General features: G+C 43.3%; 2 protein-coding genes across 21 annotated transcripts in view; both read left to right on the forward strand.

Annotated features, from left to right (window-relative positions):
* STIM1 (stromal interaction molecule 1) overlaps positions 1-8,916 on the forward strand; it is a 253,800-nt gene extending 244,884 nt beyond the window's left edge. For 5 of the 18 annotated variants that reach the window (XM_078340344.1, XM_078340342.1, XM_078340345.1 and 2 more), the window contains 3 exons: positions 360-452; positions 2,199-2,583; positions 6,996-8,916. In XM_078340344.1, coding sequence (XP_078196470.1) covers positions 360-452; positions 2,199-2,583; positions 6,996-7,512 — 995 coding nt within the window. In that variant the 3' untranslated portion in view covers positions 7,513-8,916. Of the gene's footprint in view, positions 1-359; positions 453-2,198; positions 2,584-4,413; positions 4,451-6,995 lie in introns of all 18 variants that reach the window. The other 13 variants (XM_078340349.1, XM_054241968.2, XM_078340350.1 and 10 more) reach the window with 5 other exon arrangements.
* Positions 8,917-14,892: 5,976 nt separating this feature from the next.
* RRM1 (ribonucleotide reductase catalytic subunit M1) overlaps positions 14,893-24,445 on the forward strand; it is a 43,092-nt gene continuing 33,539 nt past the window's right edge. For 2 of the 3 annotated variants that reach the window (XM_002754849.6, XM_078340351.1), the window contains exons 1-2: positions 14,893-15,130; positions 22,934-23,022. In XM_002754849.6, the coding sequence (XP_002754895.1) occupies positions 15,112-15,130; positions 22,934-23,022 (108 nt within the window). In that variant the 5' untranslated portion in view covers positions 14,893-15,111. The remainder of the gene's footprint in view (positions 15,131-22,933; positions 23,023-24,445) is intronic. The other variant, XM_054241969.2, reaches the window with a different exon arrangement.

The raw sequence follows: 24,445 nt of genomic DNA on the forward strand, positions 1-24,445 counted from the left end.
ACTGTACCTGGCCCTACTTTCAGATTCTTTTATCAGGCTAGATTCCTACTCCAGACAGAATTTATTTGTAATTTTGTCCATAATACTTTGCCCCTGGCCAAGCCTCTTTGCTCTCCTGATATGATAACTTGCTAGGCCTTTAATTAAAGGTGTAACAAGGACAGGATCACTGACAGGCAGAGCTTGATCCTGACTTATTGATCTAAAGGCTTCTGTGTTCTCCAGGCTGGGAGGGACCTTAATTAGCTCTGAGCTACTCAGTCCCTGCCCCCAGCCCTTCCCTTATAACATTGATGAGCAGGCCAAAGCCCTCCATAAATCAGATTCTCTTCTCCTTTTGGCCTGGCTGTTGACCCTAGATGCTGCCTGGCTGATGGGGCGTAGGTTCAGTGACCGCTCTCTCTGCTCTACATCCGCCGGCTCGGATGATCAGTCCCTCTGGAAATACCCCGGTTTGAGGAGCCCCTTTGGGGCATTTGTTTTTCTGACTTTTGGGACTAAACCAACACTCCTACCCCATGGGTCCCTTCTCCTGCCTGCTTCATGCCCCTGCTTGCTCCCTCTATTCCCTCAGCACTGTCCCTACTAACTACAGGAGGGGTTCGGGGGTAAGAAGAATCAGCCTGCTCGGCAAGAGCTGGATAGAGATTACTTATGATGATAGAAGGCTCAGGCTTCTCTCTTTAGCCCAGCTATGCAGATAATGTGGTGGCCCTTCTTCCATCTGGGCTGGGAGGGAAAGAGGGAAAGAAAAGATCACTGCTTTCTTTTCTCTTTTTCTTGTTTCTCCCTTTTCTTCCTAGTTTCTCCCATCTTTTTCCCTCTTCCCCTCCCTATTCCAGACTTCCTCATCCTCTTCATTCTCTCTTTCATACCTTGAAAGCTACCAGGATAGAAGACTTACCTTCTGAAATCTCAATCACTGTGGACCTATGCTCTCTCCCTGGTGGCCCTTCCAAGGCTTCTTTTACCCTTATAACCTGGCTCTTTCTCTCTTCTTTAGGGAGAAAGCAGGAATGCCTATCTATCAGCGTAGGGGAGAAGGAATAAAGATCTGCACTCTCCTTTCACTTGGAGCTGGGAGTGAGCCCAAGGGGGATGCACTAGCATTTTCCTAAGTTACTTGGTGCCACTAGCATTTTCCTAAGTTACTTGGTGCCCATGTATCTCTTCACTGGGCATGGTGGCCATCATCTCCAGGACCTCGATTTTCAGCCTGATCCAAGAGCTGGTTCTTTGTTGTTTATATGCTTATTGGAAAGTGAAAAAGAGTGAATATTAGCATAAAAACATCCATAGTCCCATCATATTTGAACACCTTCTCCACCACTCTTTTGTCTGTGAAATTTTTTATATTGTTAAGATAATGATAGCCACTACCATTTATTGAGTGCAATGACCTGTTTCAGGTGACTTAAAGACATTATTGTGAAGGCTCACAAGAACCCTGCAGGATTTTATAAATTAGGAATTAAAATGGGGAAGTCAGTTGCTCAGGGTTATAACCAGAAATGAAGTCCTGATTTCAAACTTTAGTGTTTTATATTCCAAAGCTTAAGGAATGAGTAAATATAATTCTGAATCCTTTTCCCCTCTGAACATTTTAATAGGCATTTTTCCATTTTCTTAAAGTCTTTTTATAAGCATCATTTTAAATAGCTTTCTAGTCTCCCAGAAACTGGATATATTAATTATTTTCCTATTGTTCATTCTTTATGTTTACTTTCATACAGTTATTAATAAAAAGTAAACAATAATATATGTTTCTCATTCAATTATTAACAACGATGAACATGTTTATGTATAAGTCCTTGTCTAAGTTGTGAATTATTTCCTGAGGTTGGCTTTCTGAAAAGGCTGGTTCTTAATGCTCTCCTGGACTTTGTCCCAATCCCTTATCCTACCCTTCCTTGCCTGTGTCTACCCACTAATTGCCTTGCCGCCTCCCTTTATAGTGACATTTGCCATAGGTCTCCTACTATTGAGATTGCCACTAAAACTGACCCAGCACCTCATCTTCAATTTCCCATCCTTTTAGGACCCCTGGTGGGAGGTTTCTGGGAGGAAGTGCCCCATTCTCCAAATTGGCATTAGAGGCCCAGAGTGGTCTCCAGCAAGCATTTATTCATGGCCACCTCCTTACCTGCCAGCCCAAAATGGGCTGGCCCCTCCTCACACTTTCTTCATTCTCCTTGCAGCCCCCAGCCTGCAGAGCAGTGTTCGGCAGCGCCTGACGGAGCCACAGCATGGCCTGGGATCTCAGAGGTTGGTAGAGGGCGAGGCTGGCCACTTCTTGACAAGCCGGGTGTCTCTGCGGCGAATGCGCAGCCTTTCATCTGGACAGTCTTTCAGTTCTGAAGGCTACGGGACCAGCTCTCCATCTGCCTCTGCTGCTTCTTCTTGCTCCTCTTCTACCACCACCATCACCACTACCACCACCACCACCACCACCATCACCACCGTCCATGTCCACCCTGTTTATTACCACCACAGCACTTCCTATTTCCTCCAGACGGAGCCATACCCTGACACACCCCCTTCTGACAGCACCGCTGTGATGCCTGGGCATTCAGAGAGCTTGGGGTATCAGCTGTCTCTCTTCTTTTTTTTCCCTTCCCTTTCTGCTGCTTTGACCTTAGTTTCTGCCTGCCAGCTGCTGCTTGATCAACTCTGGGGATGTGTAGAGTGGGGAATTTTCTTCTTATCCTGTTTGTTCCCAGCTCTGGGACTCCTTTTTAAGGTCAGCCTACTTCCCCACACCTTTCTCCCCTTCTGTGTTTGGGGTTTGCTGACTCTAAAAATGAGTAACAACTTTCTTCCCTCATGGCTCTATAGCACTTTAGCCTAAACTATGCACTTTCATATTAGTTATCTCAGTTGGGCGCTCACTTCCTTTACTCCTTCAACAAGCATTTACTAATGCCTACTCTGTGCCAGGCTCTGCCAGGCATAGGGATTCACCGGTGATAAGACACAATCCCAGCCATCAAGAACTACAATTTTGTCTAAGAGAGACTCATTTTAAATAAGTATGGAAAAATTTATTAAGTGCTATGGGGATGTTGAGGAAGGAGTGACTAACAGTGTGTACCTGGGTGGAATGCTTTACCAAAGAGATGAATTTGTGCTAACATCCTTTGTGAAGGGAAAGGGGAAAGAGTATTCCAGGCAGAGGAAACACTGTGTGCAGAGACACAGTGATATATTTGTGATTTGAACACTGGATATGTGTTGGTGGGAAGGAGAAACGGGTGAGGCTAAATGACGAAGGCTCTGAAAGGCAAAGGTTTTGGCCTTTACCCTTTGGGAGATGGAGAATTGCAAAAGGGTTTCTAAGAGAAAGGAGTCAGTCACATTTGCATTTTAGAAATAACATTTTAGTGGCTGTGTGAAGGAAAGAAGAGGAAGACTACAGGGATTTGGAAAACATTCCAGTAGACCACTAGGGGTGGTAATGAGGCTTTGCGATAAAAATACATGATTAATTTGGTAACTGGCTATAGTGGTGAAGGAAAGGGAGGATCTAGTATGACACTAAGGTTTATAGCTTGAATGACTGGATGGACATAGTATCTTTCATGGAATTAGGGAACCAAGATAGGGGACATAGGATTGGGGTTTTGGACAAGAAGAGTTTATAGGTGGGGCAGGAATTAAAATACACATTTTAAGAATAGTGAGTTAAGGTTCCAAAAGGGTAAGTATTTCCCTCCAGATCTCACAGCTGATTGGGAGCAGAGCACAGACTAGAACTTGGGTTTCAATTCTGGGATACTTCATTGGATATTTTTGTCATTTCACAAGGTCTCAAAAAGTGTACTGGAAAATAATTGGTGAAAGGTTTTCTTCCACAGCTTTGTATGGCAGCTGCAGGGACTTTTCTTGCTAATACCCAAGATGGTAGACTAGGATCAGAGGTAGTAGCCTTGACCTTGCCTGGAACAAGCTTAGGAGACCCTCAGAAAGTGCTTCCCCTCTGGAAGTACTTCTCATCTCTGAAGTGGTAACCACAGCCCAGTCTTGGCCTCTGGGCTGCAGTCTGCTTACTCTGTTGCTTTTTTTTAGTTCTACCTCACTCTGGATACCCATTTCTCCAGCTTTGCCTCTTAAACCTCTGGATAGTTATCCTTGAGGGCTGTTCCTTTTGCACAAAGGAATTGCCCTTACTAGGATTATTACTCAGCAGAGCCACTCATATCCACTCTCATTCTCATTTTCATCCAAAAGCCTAAGAAGGGAGACTGCCCCTTCCAATACAGATGGAGAGGACCAAATTGGGTTGGGGAAACCAGGGGATGCTGTGAATGTCATGTTCCAAGGCTTAAGCTGAGGGCAGTGGGGAGGAAGGGTGTGGAGGTACCTACATCCACCTGGCCTGTTCACTACTTAATTTTCTTTTGCACCATGCACCAGAGGATCATCTCTAAAGGCAAACAGGCTCTCTAGTAAGGTCAGTAGCTTGGGATGGGAGTCCAAGGCAGCCCAGCCTTTGGGGAGGGACCCCTGGCCTAATTGTTCTCAATGATTCAGAGAGGGAAGGTGAGCCTGCCTCACTGGGCCTTTTCCCTCCTATATCTCCCTAGGCTTCCTCCCAGGTTCTAATCTTGCTTTGGTAGTCTCAACTTTTAGTTGATGAGGGAGGCATAGAAGGACGGGAATCAGGCTGGGCTCTGTGATTCATGCCTATAATCCTAGCACTTTGGTAGGCCAGGAAGGGAGGATTGCTTAAGTCCAGGAGTTTGAGACCAGCCTGGGAAACAAAGTGAGCCCTTGTCTCTCCCAAAAAAAAAATAAAAAAATAAAAAAGTTAGTTGGGCATGGTGGCATATGCCTGTGGTCCCAGCTATGTGGGAGGCTGAGGCAGGAGGATCACTTGAGCCTGGGAGGTTGAGGCTGCATTGAGCTGAGATTGTGCCATTGCACTTCAGCCTGGGCGACAGAGCGAGACCCTGTCAACAAACAAACAAACAAACAGATGGATAGGAATTGAGACCAAAGAGGGGTGTGGGCTAGGAGAAGTGAGGCTGGAGGGCTCTAACCTGATTTCTCTTCCTTGGTATTAGAGAGGATAGGATCCCAGGATATTCACTTCTTTGGCTTAGAGGAAGTGTGGGTGTCCCCAGAACTTCCTTGGCACCTTGCTCATTGGTTTACATGTGTTTGGAGAAGGCAAGATACAAAGAGGATCATCTTGGGGCTTAGAGAAACAAGGACAACTTTAGAAGCAAGGACTGTGTTAGATATATGAAATCAAATATGAGACTGAATATTCGTAAATACTAGCATATGTGGCTGAAATAGTGTTTGTAGAATGGAAGCTTAGCTGGAATTGTTCTCTGAGTCCAGGAAAGTACTGGCCTATGGGGTGGCTACTTAGTTATTTGCTTCCTACTGAGAATTAAGTCTATAATACCTATGAGCCAACCCTTTGCTTTTGCCTGTTTCAGGGCCTGGTACCCTCCCTGACTTCTGACCCTCAGCCTCTTTCTTTCCAGGTCCTGTGGTGCTCTCCTCTCCCACTCACGACTCTTACTCTTTGGCTAGCAGATGTTTAAATATTACCCTTAACTCTCTTCTCTGCTTTTGCTGAGGTTCTCAGGCCTCTAGGAAGGCAGATGGAGGATGCAGGATTGGCAGAGAGAGCACCTCCATATCTACTTTTTTGTCTATAGAGGCAGGGGGAATGGCATCTGGAATTGATTCATGGTCTTAGGAACCACCAGCTCCTTAAAGGGTCTCAAGTTCCTAGACTAGCCTCTGTGTGTGCATGTCCAGCGTGTGGTGGTGTATCTCCATAACTCAGCCTTGCAAAGAAGCTTCTTGTAACTGACCCCTACATAGGCCTTTCAGCTTGGGTGACCTCATCATCTTCATTCCCACAATAATTTCTACACTTTCAAGTGCTCTGCCAGCATATTTGATCCTCCAAAGAGTCTTGTAAGATAATTGAGTTGGTATTATCTTCATTGGGTCAAAGTTGAGGACTAGCAGGTTTAGATGGTTTGTCCAATATTGCACAGAAGAATCCAGAGCTCTTCTAAATCATTGCTATTTAAAGGCCAACATCCTGCCTTTCTATGCCTCCCTATATTCTCCCTGTCAGCAGAGCTGTAAAAGAGACCCCACCCTTCCTGTTGCACCACAGACTTTGGCTTGATCTCTACAATAACTATTTATGACCTCCTTTGAATCCTTTGAGATTGTTAGAAGAGGCAGCATCCTGGCCTTTTGGGGTGGGTGAGGGATTGTTTGCAAGGTTGTTCTAACCTTCTCATCCCCAGCCTGGGTCAGGTCCACTGACTGCATGTGCCTTGTTCCTTAGGGTCTGACCCAGACTGGATGATATCCTAAGGTGTGGCAGAAGTAGGTGGGGGAGGAAGGCAAGGAAAACGGTGACTTGGAGCAGTATGTAGGTTCTGCGTTAGCTTAAGGTTGAATCCCAGGAAATCTAGCCAGCTATGAGAAGGCAGAGATTTTATTGAGGAGGATGCCTGTAGAATTTAAGCCTATGGTTACACCAGTTCAGAGCCAGAACATTCACCAGTGGTGAGGCCCAGATATTGGAAAGCCATTTGCCAGACAGATGATGGTATGATGACATTTGTTTTTGTTTCTTGTCTATTTCTTCCCTCCCTCCCCATCACTTTTCCCTTTCTGGTCTTTTTCTCTTGGCCCTTCTTTATACCTGCTTATCCTTTTGCTTTTCTTCCTCCACAACTCTACTGTCCTTTCCCTGTCTCTTTTCCAATCTATCCTCATTCCCTCCTACTGCCTCCTCTTATCCTGTACTTATGACTGCTCCACTTACATCTGTTCCTCTTTCCTCTCTCCTTCCCATCTGCCTGTTTATCCTGTTTTTCTCTCCTGCCACTCTGTTTATCCCAATTTTCCTACCCTGTCCTTGTCTTTTCATGTTGTCTGTCTCTCCTCTTCACCCTTCCCCCATCTCCCTATCCAATATGTCCCTTTCTTCCTCTCTGCCCAATGTCTTGCAGGGATTTGACCCATTCCGATTCGGAGTCCTCCCTCCACATGAGTGACCGCCAGCGTGTGGCCCCCAAACCTCCTCAGATGAGCCGTGCTGCAGATGAGGCTCTCAATGCCATGACTTCCAATGGCAGCCACCGGCTGATCGAGGGGGTCCACCCAGGGTCTCTAGTGGAGAAACTGCCTGACAGCCCTGCCCTGGCCAAGAAGGCATTACTGGCGCTGAACCATGGGCTGGACAAGGCCCACAGCCTGATGGAGCTGAGCCCCTCAGCCCCTCCTGGTAGCTCTCCACATTTGGATTCTTCCCGTTCTCACAGCCCCAGTTCCCCAGACCCAGACACGCCATCTCCAATTGGGGACAGCCGAGCCCTGCAAGCCAGCCGAAACACACGCATTCCCCACCTGGCTGGCAAGAAGGTTGTGGCTGAGGAGGATAATGGCTCTATTGGTGAGGAGACAGACTCCAGCCCAGGCCGGAAGAAGTTTCCCCTCAAAATCTTTAAGAAGCCTCTTAAGAAGTAGGCAGGATGGGGGTGGCAGTAATGGGACAGCTTGTCCTTCCCTGGGTCTTCTGCCTCTCCTTCCCTCCCTTCCTTCAAGATAACTGGCCCCAAGAGTGGGCCATAGGAAGGGCTGGTCCAGGGGTCTGGGCACTGTACATACCTGCCCCCTCATCTTTGGGTCCTTTATTATTATTTATTAACTGACCACCATGGCCTGCCTGCCCTGCCTCCCTCCCAACCATGGGCTGCTGCTGTCACTCCCTCTCCGCTTCAGTGCATGTCTTATTTGCTGTCCCCTCAGCTCCCAGCTCCACCTCTGGGGTCCAGCTTCTGTCTCTGCTGTCCCAGTTTTAAGGTTTGGTTTCTTGTTTCTGTCTCTTGCTTTCAGAGCCCTCCCTCCCACCACTTCCCAACTTTCCCTAGCAGTTGCAGGGAAGATAGGAGGAGTAACTTCTGACTTGTGTGCCTCAGATCTGTTCCACCCCACTCACAGTGGTTCTTTTTGCTCCAGACTGGGGCTAGGGCCTAACCTTTGGGGTTTGTTCTTTGATATTGTTGGGGGTCAGAAGGAGCCTCATCCTAGATTTCACTCAGGCCTCCAGGGGTCCATGGGAGAGTGAAACCAATTCTCAGAGAACAACCTACCAGAGACATTTAAAGAGGCTAGGCTTGGGGATGGGTTAGAAGAGGCCTCTCTTCATTGGAGCATGTGTGGATGCCAGAACTGTGGGTTATAAGGCAGTCACTTTTTCTCTCTTCTCCCACCCACACCTGCCTCCCTCTTACCCCTGCTCCCCCACACTGCAGGAGGGTTTGTCTCTAAGAGGTGCTGCCCCAAAGCTCCCCAAGCATCAATACTCCTGGGGCTCAGGACAAGTGGCTCCCCTGGCTAGGGGAGCCACAGCCATGATACAGGGCTCTTATGGAGCCCTGGAGTTGTTGGACAAAGATGCTGTCATATTTTTGAACCAAAAGACAAACAGGTTTAAAGTAAAAAAGAAATCTGAATTTCCCAAGTGCCTACACTGCATACTTCCCTCGTCAGATCCCATTTTCATGTTACTTTGTAGCCTTGGCCAGAGGCTCAAAAAGACACAACCAGTTTGGGGAAGGAGTGGCTAAGGAAGATGGTATAGGTGAAGGTGGCTGTGTGACCACTTCCCCCACCCTTCCCACCCTCTAGACACTCTCTCCCTTACCTGTTTTTGCTATGGCTGTAAATGTATTTTCCCTCTGCCCCACTCCCTGTCATGCCTTTATCCTGGGATCCTATTTTGGGCCTGGGGTGGGTGCACCTGGGGCTGGTCTTAGGAGGGTGCTAGGCTGCAGACTGCCTCGTACTCCCTGGACACCCTCAAATGGGGTTTTCTGTATTATTTCATAAGAATCTTTGGAGTCCAATAAAGCATGTAGGAGATTTTAACCTCTTCTGGCTTTGACTCTCATTGTGTTCTCTGTGCTGTGGCATGATGGGATGAAGAGATTATCTTTCCTTTGCCCAGGGAAAATGAAACTTGAATGCACATACCCAAAAGCTCTGTGGGCAGGGTTACCAGATAAAATGCAGGATGACCAGCTAAATTTGAATTTCAGTTCAACAGTTTTTTAAGTATAATTTTCTCTCATGCAGTATCTGGGACACATTTTTATTTGCTAAATCGGGAAACCCTATGTCTGGGTAAACTTCACCCTATCTATCCTGTAACTTATGACTTTTAAAAAACATATATCTGTTTTCTATTTTTTGTAGAGATGGGGTCTCACTGTGTAGCCCAGGCTGATCTCAAACACATGGCTTCACGTGATCCTCTTGCCTTAGCCTCCCAAAATGCTGCAATTACAAGCTGACTTGTAACTTTCTATGATTTTTGAAGTTACTTCACAGGGACCTTGGGCAGCTTCTGGAGGGCAGTGAGAAACCAATGTTATAAGTAAAATTTCAATGCCACAAAAGAAATAGCACTTGAAGATAAATCCTGTCAGCAAGGCAGTTTACTTCTATAGAAGGGTGCAGCTGATGGATGGCATAATGGTGGCTGAACACTTGGACAAGCGGGGAAGGGGTACTTATGCCTGACGGGGTCTCCTACTACTGTGTCATTCCCCTATTGGCTAGGGTTAGACTACACAAGCTAGACTAATCCTGATTGGCTATGTTAAAGAGAGAAGGGGTCTGAGCTGGAGTGGCAGGGTGGGTGTTTTGGTGGGAAGGACAGCGGGTGGGTCAGAGCAGGTAGCCAGGGGTGACCTAGGTTAAAGAAGGTGACTGGAAGGAGCACCCAGATACATAAAGCAAGTTCTTAATAACCTAAAAAGAGACTTAGACTCCCACACAATAATAGTGGTAGACTTAAACACTCCACTGTCAATAGTAGTCAGATCAGTGAGACAGAAACTTAATGAGGATATCCAGGACTTGAACTCAGATCTGGACCAAGCAGACCTAATAGACATCTACAGAACTCTCCACTCCAAATCCACAGAATATACATTCTTCTCAGTACCACATCACACTTACTCTAAAACTGACTACATAATTGGAAGTAGATCACTCCTCAGCAAATGCAAAAGAACAGAAATCATAACAGTCTCTCAGACCACAGTGCTATCAAATTAGAACTCAGGATTAAGAAACTCACTCAAAACTGCACAACTACATGGAAACTGAACAACCTTCTCCTGAATGACTACTGGATAAATAATGAAATGAAGGCAGAAATAAAGATGTTCTTTGACACCAATGAGAACAAAGACACAATGTACCAGAGTCTCTGGGACACATTTAAAGCAGTGTCTAGAGGAAAATTTATAGCAATAAATGCCCACATGAGAAGCAAGGCAAGATTTAAAATTGACACCCTAATGTCACAAAATTAAAAGAACTAGAGGAGGAAGATAAATTCAGAAGCTAGCAGAAGACAAGAAATAACTAACATGAGAGCGGAACTGAAGGAGATAAGGACACAAAAAACCCTTATCAAGAAATCCAGGAGGTGGTTTTTTGAAAAGATCAACAAAACAGACCACTAGCGAGACTAATAAAAAAGAAAGAAGAATCAAATGGATGCAATAAAATATGATAGAGGGGATATCACCACCAATTCCACAGAAATACAAACTACCATCAGAGATTACTACAAACATCTCTACACACATAAACAAGTAAATCTAGAAGAAATGGATAAATTCCTGGACACTTACACCCTCCCAAGACTAAACCAGGAGGAAGTTGAATCCCTGAATAGACCAATAACAAGGTCTGAAGTTGAACAGCAATTAATAGCCTACCAACCAAAAAAAGTCCAGGACCAGACAGATTCACAGCTGAATTCTACCAGAGGTACAGGAGGAGCTGGTACCATTCCTTCTGAAACTATTCCAAACAATACAAAAAGAGGGAATTCTCCCTAACTCATTTTATGAGGCCAACATTATTCTGATAGCAAAATCTGGCAGAGACACAACTAAAAAAGAAAATTTCAGGCCAATATCCATAATAAACATTGATGCAAAAATCTTCAATAAAATATTGGCAAACCGAATCCAACAGCACATCAAAAAGGTAATCCACCACGATCAAGTTGGCTTCATCCTTGGGATGCAAGGCTGGTTTAACATATGCAAATCTATAAACGTAATCCATCACATAAACAGAACCAAAGACAAAAACCACGATTATCTCAGTTTATTGAATTTCAACAAAATTCAACAGCACTTTATGCTAAAAACTCTCAATAAACTAGGTATCAATGGACCGTATCTCAAAATAATAAAAGCTATTTATGACAACCCCACAGCCAATATCATACTGAATGGGCAAAAACTAGAAGCATTCCCATTGAAAACTGGCACAAGACAAGAGTGCCCTCTCTCACCACTCCTATCCAACATAGTATTGGAAGTTCTGGCCAGAGCAATCAGGCAAGAAAATGAAATAAAGGGTATTCAATTAGGAAAAGAGGAAGTCTAATTTTCTCTATCTGCGGATGACATGATTATATATTTAGAAGACCTCATAGTTTCAGCCCAAAACCTCCTTAAGCTGATAAGCAACTTCAAAGTCTCAGGATACAAAATCAATATGCAAAAATCACAAGCATTCCTATATACCAATAACACAGAGCCAAATCGAGTGAAATCCCATGCACAATTGCTACAAAGAGAATTAAATACCTAGGAATACAACTAACAGAGGATATAAAGGACCTCTTCAAGGAGAACTACAAACCACTGCTCAAGGAAATAAGAAAGGACACAAACAGATGGAAAAACATTCCATGGTAATGGATAGGAAGAATCAATATCATGAAAATGGCTATACTGCCCAAAGTAATTTATAGATTCAGTGCTATCTCCATCAAGCTACCACTGACCTTCTTCACAGAACTAGAAAAAAACCACCTTAAACTTCCTATAGAACCAAAAAGAGCCCGCATAGCCAAGACAATCCTAAACAAACAAACAAAAAACTAAAAAACAAAGCTGAAGGCATCACACTACCTCACTTCAGACTATACTACAAGGCTACAGTAATCAAAACAGCATGGTACTGGTACCAAAACAGAGATATAGACCAATGGAACAGAAGAGAGACCTTGCAAATAACACCATACATCTACAACCATCTGATCTTTGACAAACCTGACAAAAACAAGCAATGGGAAAAGGATTCCCTATTTAATAAATGGTGTTGGCAAAACTGGCTAACCATATGCAGAAAACTGAAACTGGACCCCTTCCCTACATGTTATACAAAAATTAACTCCAGTTGGAATAAAGATTTAAACATAAGACCTAACACCATAAAAACCCTAGAAGAAAACCTAGGCAATACCATTCAGGACATAGGCATGGGCAAGGACTTCATGACAAAACACCAAAAGCAATGGCAACAAAAGCCAAAATAGACAAATGGGATCTAATTAAACTTAAGAGCTTCTGCACAGCAAAAGAAACTATCATTAGAGTGAACCAGCAACCAACAGAATAGAAAAAAATGTTTGCAATCTACCCATCTGACAAAGGGATAATACCCAGAATCTACAAAGAACAAATGTATGAGAAAAAACCCCATCAAAAAGTGGGTGAAAGATATGAACAGACACTTTTCAAAAGATGACATTTATGCAGCCAACAAACATGAAAAACAGCTCATCATCATTGGTCATTAGAGAAATACAAATCATTAGGAGTTTGAGACCAGCCTGACCAATATGGTGAAACTGTCTTAAATAATAATATTAACATTATTGTGTCTTAAATAATAATAATTCATTAAAAAACAAAGAAAAAAGATAAATACAAATCAAAACCACACTGAGATACCATCTCACTCCAGTTAGAATGGCGATCATTAAAAAATCTGGAGACAACAGATGCTGGAGAGGATGTGCAGAAGTAGGAACACTTTTACACTGTTGGTGGGAATGTAGATAGTTCAACCATTGTGGAAGACAGTGTGGCGATTACTTAAGGATCTAGAACTAGAAATATATTTGATCCAGCAATCCCATTACTGGGTATATACCCAAAGGATTATAAATCATTCTATATAGAGTGATTATAGCACATATAGAGCTTTCCAGGAAAAAAAAAAGACACATGAAGGTGTATGCTTATTGCGACACTGTTCACAATAGCAAAGACGGAACCAACCCAAATGCCCGTCAATGATAGACTGGATAAAGAAAATGTGGCACATATACACCATGGAATACTATGCAGCCACAAAAAAGGGATGAGTTCCTGTCCTTTGCAGGGACATGGATGAAGCTGGAAACCATCATTCTCAGCAAACTGACCTAAGAACAGAAAACCAAACACTGCGTGATCTCACTTATAAGTGGGTGTTGAACAATTATAATACATGGACATAGGGAGGGGAACATCACACACTGGGGCCTGTTGGGGGGTGGGGGGTAGGGGATGTATAGCAGGGGGTGGGGGATTGGGGAGGGGTAACATTAGGAGAAATACCTAATGTAGATGATGGGGGCCAGGGAAATGGATGCAGCAAACCACCATGGCATGTGTAACAATCCTGCATAATCTGCACATGTACCCCAGAACTAAAAGTATAAGTAAAAAAAAAAAAAAATGGTGACCAGAGCAGGTGACCAGGATGAGTCAGGATGGATCCGGGGCCCAGGGAACAGTTGTGAACTACCGATTAGAACCGGTGGAGAAAGTCGTTTACTAGAATTACAAAGAAGTTAAACTTTAAAATCGAGAATTAAATAATAAGAGAGCTGAACATATTGACATACTGATTCTTTGAAGAGAAACTTGGGGTTAACTATAACACCAATGAAAAAGCTTTAGGGAAAAGATGCCACAGATGAAATTTCATAAAGATTGCTTTGGGTAGCTCAAATCAGAAGCTTCTACACCAGCCTTTTATTATAGGGCTCTCATCTATTCTTATTCTTCACATTAAGTAACCAAGTCCATCCTACCTCCACAAGGCAAATACCTTGTCTCTGCCACCATCCAATGGAGAGCCCTAAAAGCAAATGGGTCCTGACCCTGCCCTGCTTAAAATTCTGTCAGGGCTCTGATTTGCGTTAGGATGAAATCCAAACGCCATAGGCCTTACACAGTTTTCTTCCAGTTACTGAGTGCCAGTCTTTTGGCTAACCTAAAACCCCTGGGGCTCCAAGCTGCCCTGGCTGTGGAGCCTACGCTGGAGCACGCAGCAAAGACAGTATCAGGGTTATTATAATAAACGTCAAAGCGTCGCGGTGGTTCAGGCCCGTAATCCCAGCACTTTCGGAGGCGAGGAGAGCCGATCACGAGGTCAAGAGATAGAGACCATCCTGGCCGACATGGTGAAATCCCGAATCTACTACAAATACAAAAATTAGCATGGAGGCGCGCGCCTGTACTTGGGAGGCGGAGGCAGGAGAATCGCTTGAACCGGGAGGCGGAGGTTGTAGTGAGCCGAGATCGCGCCACTGCACTCTAGCCTGGTGACAGAGCAAGGCTCCGTCATTAATAAATAAATTAAATAAGTAAGTAAGTAAGTAAATAAATACATGTCAAAGCAAGAAAAATGTTCCCGCCGGTTAGGTTTTGTTATTTCAAAAATAAAATAAGTGAATCGTCTTCCCTCCAGCGGAGACGTGCAGGAAAGAGAGGCAGGGCCTGACCTAGAGGGCTCTACGCTCTAGCCTGGGGCCCAAGATACCAAATTCTGCTTGCCCGCACAAAACATGGCGGCAGGAGAGCAGCGTTTCCGCCCGGGCATGTCCACATCCAATGGGGCCCATGGGAGAGGCGTAGTCTTCTGTGCCTTGCCCAAACTCAACATGGCGTCCTCATGGCGCCTGTCCTAGCCTGAGAAGCCTACCCCGGGCGTATGCCGCAGCGTCGGGTAACGTCATTTGAACCCCGTCGCGCCGCTTTGTGCGTCACGGGTGGCGGGCGCGGGAAGGGGATTTGGATTGTTGCGCCTCTACTGTGGAGTAGAAAGTGCTGTCTGGACCCTAACGCCAGTTCCAGCGTCTTAAGCAGCGCCTGTGAATCCAGTTCTTTCTATTCTGTCACCTTCTCGATCCCGCTGGCGCTTTAGAGCTGCAGCCCCGTCTTGTATCCTTCAGAGCCTCAGCCACTAGCAGCGATGCATGTGATCAAGCGAGGTGAGGAGGCGACGAAGTGGGCGAGAAGGGAGGTGAGGGGATGCGGGCTGCAGTCACCGAAGCTGGAGCCTAGCCTGGCCGCCGGCCCCCGCAGCTTCCCGCCTTTTCCGCCTTTCCCGCCTCGGCCTTCCGCCCTGTCAGCTCGCTGGGTCTTCTGTCTTCAGTCAGCCTGCCCCAGTCTCCTTCGGGCCTTCGGGCCTTCGGGCTGCGCCCTCTCGGCTTTGTCATCCTGCTGCCTTTCAAAAGGATTACACGCACCTTGTATCTAGTAGTTACTGCATACGCCGAGCACTTTCCAGGCACTATTTTATTTTTCACTCCAAGCCTCCGAGAGAGGGATTATTAGCTCCGCTTTATATAAGATGAGGAAACTAAAGCTCAGAGCGAGGTTTCGGAGACTGACCCAAAGTCACCGATAGCTGATAACGCAGTTTGATTTGAAAACGGTGGGGTTAGTGAGCTGTCTTAGGCACAGGGTGTGTGTGTGTGTGGGGGGGGCAGCTAGGAAAGAAGGACGGGGACTCTTTACCCTACATAGGCACCTGTCAGTGTACTGATCTCTTTTGTGGGGTGAAGATAGGAGTGTGGGGTGGAAAAAACATCCCAGACAGCGCCTTTCCTTCAGTTTCTTTTCCTTCATGGAAAGAGATACTGAATCAAAGACGGGTGGCTGAGACTGGGAAGAGTCAGGGACTGGGGAAGATGGGGACTGGGAAGAGTCAGGGACCGACCTGTATTTTTTCTCAGCAGTTCTTTTTCGTGAGACTTGCCAAGTCCCTGCTTTGTGCCCAGCCCTTTGCTTGGGTTTGTGAGATTATAAGAGGAGACAGTCCCTGCCTTGGAAATAGGCTTAGTCGGATTGGAAAAACAAGAACAACATACTTATAACAGCCACTTGAGATATGTATGAACAAGTTTTGAGCTGAACCTACTGGCCTTTGTTAAAGCAATAATTTCAAAATTGTAGACACTTAGTAAATACTGGTTGATTGACTGGATGTTTCTGTTTTGTCCTCTAGGCTGCGAACGTTTCAGGGAGACTTGAAACGGTCTTGTTGAGACAGGGTCTTGCCCTGTTGCCCACGATGGAGTGTAATGGGGCAATCATAGCTCACTGTAACCTTGAAGTTCTGGGCTCAAGCGATGTTCTTTCTCAGCCTCTCAAGTAGCTAGGACTATAGGCATGCACCACCATGGGTGGCTAATTTTTTATTTATTTTATTTTATTTTTAGAGACGGGGTCTCGCTATGTTGCCCAGGCTGGAGTACAGCGGCTATTGACAGGCGTGATCCCACCACTGATCAGCACCGGAGTTTTGACCTGCTCTGTTTCCGACCTAGGCTGGTTCACCCCTCCTTAGGCAACCTGGTGGTCCCCCGCTCCTGGGAGGTCACCATGTTGATGCCGAACTTACTGCCTACACCCGATAGGCATAGCGCACTGCAGCCCAGAACTCCTGGGCTCAAGCGATCCTCCCACCTCAGCCTCTGGAGTAGCTGGGGCTACAGGCACACGCCACCGCGTCAGGCATGGGTGGCTAATTTTTAAAAAAATTTTGGTATTGAAGGAGTCTTGCTGTTTCCCAGGCTGGCCTTGAATTCCTGGCCTCAAGCCATCCTCCCTTCCTTGGCTTCCCAAAGTGCTGGGAGTACAACAAGATGGAGATGTTTCTGCTCACATTTAGCACAGGACCTGCCATAAATAGATTCTCAAAGAATGAATGAGAATAATTGTGTCAAAATGTAGCACATGATGAGTGCTGTGGTTAAGCAGGTAGTTGATTTAGTTAACTACAGCCAATGCCCAGATTAATTTAACTACAGCCAAGAGTTGGAAAGGTGGACAGTAGTGTCCCTTCTAATTTTTGGTTTCTTGAGAACATTATTCTCTGAATTTTCCTAGCCCCCATTTTAGCTGACCAAAGACAAAAATACATACAGCACTTTTATTGATCTATTCCTATGAGAGATGAGCATCTATTTTTTATATATTTTTTTTACATTATTATTATTATTTTTTTAGAGACAGAGTCTTGCTATGTTGCCCAGGCTGGTTTCTTGGGCTCAAGAGTACTTGGATTACAGTCCTGGGAGCCACTGCACCTGGCTTGAGCATCTATTATTAAAATTATTAGATATGGGAGAGATGTTTAGGATGGTCCATGATAAGTCAGTAACAAAGATGAATTGAAAATTTATGGACTTAGATGATCAGAATGGGTAAAATTCAACTCTCTGTTGAATTTTTAACCTTTTGGGTCTACTTCTAAATACTGTAGTTTAAAAAGTGCTACCTTGGCTGGGGTGGCTCATACCTGTAATCCCAGCACTTTGGGAAGCCGAGGTGCGTGGATCATTTGAAGTCAGAAGCTCAAGACCAGCCTGGCCAACCTGGTGAAACCCCGTCTCTACTGAAAAATACAAAAATTAGGCAGATGGTAGTGGTGTGCTCCTGTAATCCCAGCTACTCGGGAGGCTGAGGCAGGAGACTCACTTGAGCCTGGGAGACAGAAGTTGCAGAAATCGTGCCACTGCACTCCAGTCTGGGCAACAGAGTGAAACACTGTCTCAAAAAAAAAAAAAAAAAAGTGCTATCTACAACTAGCTCTAAAAAACAGAGCTTATTTTGTTCTCATCCCTTCAGAGAGCATAATTTGATCAAGATGACTCATGCACTAGATTTTGCCATTGTAGCATTCAGCAAGACTTCTTAATATACAACATGTATTTAGATTTCTTTCTTTATTATTTTTTAAATATGCATAGGGTTTTTGGTTTTCTGGACTTTCTTTGTCCCCTCTTATTTTTGGTATGTCAGTGAAATGGCAGACTAACTCCTGTAGTTTTTGTTAATTTTTTTCTTCTTTTTGAGATGGGGTCTTGCTCTGTTGCCCAGGCTGGAGTGCAGTGGTGTGATCTCAGCTGACTGCAGCTCCTGGGTTCAAGAGATTGTCCTGCCTCAGCCTCCCGAGTAGCTGGGATTACAGGTGCTTATAGTTGAGACTACAGATGTGTGCCACCATGCCTGGCTAGTTTTTGTTCTTTTTAATGTAATTATTGAGGAGGGCAACTGGCAGTTGACTTTCAAGTACCTACCAAAGGTGCTAATATCTTACTAAACACTGTGAGGGCAATAATGGAGAAAGCAGCTCTGTCTTCAAGGAACTTAAAATTGTTATGGATTTAGGAACAATCCATATGAAAATTGTTAGATAGAAGAGAATAGTAGGTGAGTTTTTTTCATCTGCTATCTTGAGCTATTTTTCCTAATGGGAGATTATGGTTAAAATAAAAATTGAGAACCATTGCACTAAATGACAAAGTAGCTGACTGAGTTGTAAACTGCTTTGGAATTTAGTGTAGTGTTTTCAGAACTTTGGATTATAACTCATAGTAAAAACGTAAAACATTTAAGCTATTTTTCCTCAAGGAGATTATGGTTAAAAAAATAAAACTTGAGAACTGTTGCAATAAATGATAAAGTAGCTGAGTGAGTTGTATACTGCTTTGGCATTTACTGTAGAGTTTTCAAAAGTTTGTACTGTAACTCAGTAAAAAAAAATGTTTTACAGACATACATGTATATATGTGTATATGCATAAAATGATACAAAAGTTTACAAATTATGTGATCAAAAGTGTCTATTTGCACTCTAATCTTTCTTTTATTCCAGATCCTCCCTCCTTTCCTCCCCCCCCTTCTCTCCTCTCCTTCCTTCCTTGTTTTGTTTTGTTTTTTAATATGCAGAGTTTTTGGTTTTCTGGACTTTTTATGTCCCCTCTTATTTTTGGCATGTGAGTGAAATGGCAGACTAACTCCTGTGGTTTTTGTTAATTTTTTTTTTTTTTTGAGATGAGGTCTTACTCTGTCACAAGAGCAAGCCTGACCTTCCTTCCTTTCTTCCTTCCTTCCTTCCTTTTTCCATTCATAGCCTGCTATATTATTTTATAACTCTGTGTGTGGATACTGTGCTGTACAGTGGGATTACAGTGGTGAGTAGGCAGACATGGTTCCAGCTTCCAAAGATCCTACAATCAATTGAGAAAGACAGACAAATTAAAAAGTAATATAACAAAATATGAAAAATACTCTGATAGGTAAAGTACAGGCAGTAGAGGCCATTCGTTGTTATTCATAAAGCATTTATTCAGCACCTCTTTGTGCAAGGAAGTGTTGTAGGCATTAGAGATTCTACGGTGAACAAAGCTAAATTAAATTTCTCATTGAGTTTATATCCTGGTGTGGGTGGGAGTGATAAGTGTATGTAAGAAATAAGTAAACATAGTAGGGGCCAGGTGTGGTGGCTCATGCCTGTAATCTCAGCACTTTGGGAGGCTGAGGTGGGTGGATCACCTGAGATGTTGGCAGTTCCAGACCAGCCTTACCAATATGGAGAAACCCCATCTCTACTAAAAATACAAAATTAGCTGGGCGTGATGGTGCATGCCTGTGATCGCAGCTACTGGGGAGGCTGAAGCAGGAGAATTGCTTGAACCTGGGATGCAGAGGTTGTGGTAAGCTGAGATCATGCCACTGCGCTCAAGCCTGGGCAAAAAGAGTGAAACTCTGTCTCAAAAAAAGAAAAAAAGGAAAGAAATAAGTAAACATACTAATCAGTTTATTTCAGGTAGTGATTAATGAGATGATAGTAAAACAGGATGTGATAAAGATGAATGAGAAAATAACCTTGGATTGGATAGCCAGGAAAGGCTTCTCTGAGAAGCTGACATTTGAGCTGAACCCTAAATAGTACTAAGAGCTAGGAATGTGAGATCTATGGCCTGAACATTCCTGGCATAGGGAATTAGAAAGTTTGTAGCTTGTGGAAAAGGCACACATCCTTGGTCTTACAGGATTAGGGAAGTCTTCCTGAAGAGAGAAGAATGACAGTTTGTAGCCAAGAGGAAATCACACTCGTAGGCTAGAGGATTTTTTATTTTTTTTGAGACAGAGTCTCTTGCCCAGACTGGAGTGCAGTGGTGTGACAGCTCACTGCAACCTCTGCCTCCTGGGTTCAAGCGATTCTCCTGCCTCAGCTTCCCGAGTAGCTGGGATTACAGGTGCCTGCCAGCACAGCCAGATAATTTTTTTTTTGTATTTTTAGTAGAGATGGGTTTTCACCATAATGACCAGGCTGTTCTTGAACTCCTAACCTCAGGCGATCTGCCTGCCTCAGCCTCCCAAAGTGCTAGGATTACAAGCATGAGCCACTGTGCCCGGCCCGCTAGAGGATTTTAAAGGAGGCAGAGGTCAGTGTGAGTTAAAAATGGTTGGGGCAGGTTTTAGGGAGGTGTGAGATTTGGAGGGTGAGTAGGAGTTAGATGTGTGGAAAGATGGAAGAGGACTTTTAGGCAGAGTAAGATATAAGCAATGATGTGGATATGGGCATGGGAAGCCCCCTTGAGACTTATATTTCACAGGGAACAGTAGAAGAGATCTGGGGCCAAATTAAGAAACGCTTTGCTTGAGAGGAGAGAAGAGAATAATGTAGGCAATGAGAAGCAGGGATTAGTGAGGTGATAAAATCAACATCTGGCTGGAAAAGCTGACCACGTGGAATAACAGAATAGAGAATTGTGTGTCATTGGACCTTTAGATCTTTAGTCTGCCTGCTATTCTCAAGTGTGAGTTAAGATTAATTACCAATGCATTTTTTGTCAGTTTCCTGAATGACTTCAGAACTTCCGGTGGTTGTAGAATTTTCTGTTTGCTAAGTTGCTTTTCACCTCCCTTTTACCAACTGCATGTACAATTGCAGAACACTAATGTTGCTTTGTGGTTACCTGCCTGCTTAGGTAGCCAATGGTTAGAGCACTGAGTTTCAGTCCCGGGGCCAGCCAGTTAATTTACTTTGTTCCAGAGTTAAACCCTGCAGTTGTGAGTCTGATCAGAAAATTATCACAATGGTGATTAGAAAGAGAAGGGCTAACATATCAGTGCAGAAGAAAAGCAACTAGTTCTAGTGAAGATTGGTTAATAGTGATGTATTGTTCAATCATTCTTCATCAAATGTTTGAGAACTTACCTTGTTCTGGGCACTAAATTTGAGAATACAGATGTGAGTGAGAGGGCTAAATGTAGACATATTTAACCTGTTGCTTATTAGTTACTTCAAGTTGAGGGTCCCTTATCCAAAATGCTTGGGCCCAGAAGTGTTTCAGATGTTGGATTTGTTTCAGATTTTGGAATATTTGCATTATACTTACTGATTGGCATCCCTAATCAGAAAATCCAAAATCTGAAATGGTCCAAGGAGCATTTTCTTTGAACATCGCATTGGCATTCAAAAAGTTTTAGATTTTGGAGTGTTTTTGATTTTGGAATTTTGGATTAAGGATATTCAACCTATAGTTACAATGGGTTGTAGGTGCACAAAGGAGAAAAAAAATAAATCAGTGCGAGACACTAATATTTACTGAGCGCCTATTGTGTTTCACATACTGTGATTTTTTTCCCCATAGTTTTTTTAACAAAAACTAAATTAGTGGGAGAGACTAACATTTATTGAGTGTCTATTGTGTATCACATAATGTGACTTTTTTCCCCCTTAAGAGCAGTTTTGTTTTATTTATTTATTTATTTTGAGACAGAGTCTTGCTCTGTCACCAGGCTGGAGTGCAGTGGCGTGATCTCGGCTCACTTCAACCTCCGCCTCCTGGGTTCAAGTGATTCCCCTGCCTCAGCCTCCCAAGTAGCTGGGACTATAGGCATGTACCACCATGCCAGGCCAATTTTGTGTATTTTAGTAGAGATGGCCAGGATGCTCTCGATCTCCTGACCTTGTAATCCGCTCAAAGTGCTGGGATTATAGGTGTGGGAGCAGCTTTATTTTATAACGAGATACCATAGTTGTAACTATGCCAAAGTTGTTGCAACAACAGTACTTTTTACCTTATCTCATTTTATTGTCATAATAAACTGATGAGGTAAGTTGAATAGATAACAATAATTAACCCCTTTCTACAAATGAAGATCTGTGATCATGTTTTGTGACTTGCCTAAGGTTAAGACTGTTTGATGGTTGGGTATATTCACTATTCCTGGTGAGACTAAATAAAGGTTGGATGAGCTACTGTTTGAGGTTAAACTAAAAGTAGTGAGACTTTTTGTCTAGAAGGGCAAAGAGGGATATAATCTAAGTCCAAAGTCATGAAAAATATTAGGTAAAATATGTAGTATGTAAGATGGGATAAATGCTATGGAGAAAAAGCACAGAAGGGGAAGGGGGATATGAAGAGCAAGCAACCTATTTGGGGCATTGCAATTTAAAATGGAGTCATCAGGGGAAGCCTCATTGAGAAGTTGATGACATTGAGCATAGACCTAAAGGAGGTATATAGCATGAAGGCCAGGTTGTCAAGGTAGAATAGAAAGGAAGGTGGGAGAGTTAGAGGTAAAATTGGAAGGTGGGTGCACAGGACAGGTTGTACAGGATTTTGTGGATTGTTTTAACAATTTTGATTTTTATTCTGGAGATAAGAAGTCACTATTAGGAATTTCAAGGGAAGTAATTGTATGATTCTGAGTTTAACTTTTAAAGATAATTTTGGCTGCCATGTGGGATGGGGGAAAAATTTAAGAAGTTGTCTGTAAATATCTGTCTGTATAGAATTCATGCTTTTTGAAGGTGACATCAGAGAGGATAATCTCTTCATGAATCTTTTGAGGGGGTCTGATTCTTATCTGTGAAATAGCATTCATGTTGGTCAATTTACATGTTAATTACATTTGATTCTTTGACGTCGTAGTCTTAATAATTGCTAATATGAATTTAATAATTGCTAACATGATTTGATTCTTCAGATGGCCGCCAAGAGCGAGTCATGTTTGACAAAATTACATCTCGAATCCAGAAGCTTTGTTATGGACTCAATATGGATTTTGTTGATCCTGTAAGTAAATATGGTTTTTATATTGGGTCCCTTGTTTCATGTGTTTCTTCCCATTTGTTTCTTATCCCTGGAACTTCACTCACCTGATACACTTAGGTTTGGTATTCTGGCTATGTCCTTTGATAAAAAATTTGAATTCATTGCTTAAAACATTTTTTTTTCTTAATTTTGGTTAAGTTCTCTCACTTTTCAGAGAACTACGAATGTGAATAAAGGGGAAAATTTAATATTAACATTTAATAGCAGATTTTTTTTTCAGTAAATTGTTTTATTAATTACTGGAAAAGCCTAGGCCACCTGAGGTGGCTCACGCCTGTTATCTCATCACTTTGGGATGCTGAGGCTGGCAGATCACTTGAGGTCAGGAGTTCGAGACCAGCCTGGCCAACATGGTGAAACCCTGTTTCTACTAAAAATACAAAAATTAGCCGGGCATGGTGATGGGTGCCTGCAATACTAGCTACTTGGGAGGCTGAGACAGGAGAATTGCTTGAACCTGGGAGAGGGGGTTGCAGTAAGCTAAGATTGTGCCACTGCACTTCAGCCTGGGTGACAGAGTGAGACTGCCTCTCACACACACACACACAAAAAGCCTAGAGTAAAGCTTGTTTTGGAATTGTGGTTATTTAGGTAGGGACTGGTTTGAAATTTGCTTTTTGTTATTTATGTAAAAATATTTAAGTAATATAAAGTAGATTTCATAGACAATATTTAAGTAAAGAACAAGTTATTCATAAATGAGTTGCTCTGCTTTTGTCCTTATCTTTTATAATTTCTATATTCTAGACTCTCATCAGTCATCTGGACTGTTTTCTGTGGTCTCTGCAGTGTCCTGGGCTTCCTCTAATCTTGCCCTCTTCAAATCCATCTTCTACCTGACTTCTAAAATGATCTTCCTCAAATGAGAATCTCTAAGAACTCTTCTTTTCTAATCCACCCATATTTCCATCTCCTTATTTAGGTATTTTATCTGTACTGCTATAAAACCTGTGTTCATCTCATAGCTTTAATCATATAGTATGGAAATTAATTATAGGTCTTTGTCCTCCCCTAGGATCGAGGATGGTCTGTATCTTATTCTAATGATAGCCTCAGTGCTTGATATGTATCTAATTAGACACTTGATCAAAGTAAATTTGTTCAAGAAAAAATGATTTTATGCAGCTTTAAAATATGCTTATTGTAAATTTTCTTTTACATTGAAGACTTAGACAATGATTAGAATAGTAGAATGTTAGAGTTGGAATGAACCTAAGAACCCATCCTATTTCGTCTTTGTTTTATAGATAAGAAAGTTCCAAAGAGAGAGGGGAATGACTTAAGTTAGTGGAAGTATAGGGAGAAGCACCTAGGTTTCTTGACTAATGCATGTTCTATTGCCTCATGTAGTAGTACATTTTAGAGTGCAGGAGTGTTGCAGCAG

Source organism: Callithrix jacchus, chromosome 10 (assembly GCF_049354715.1).
Source record: "Callithrix jacchus isolate 240 chromosome 10, calJac240_pri, whole genome shotgun sequence".
Classification (NCBI taxonomy): Eukaryota; Metazoa; Chordata; class Mammalia; order Primates; family Cebidae; genus Callithrix; species Callithrix jacchus.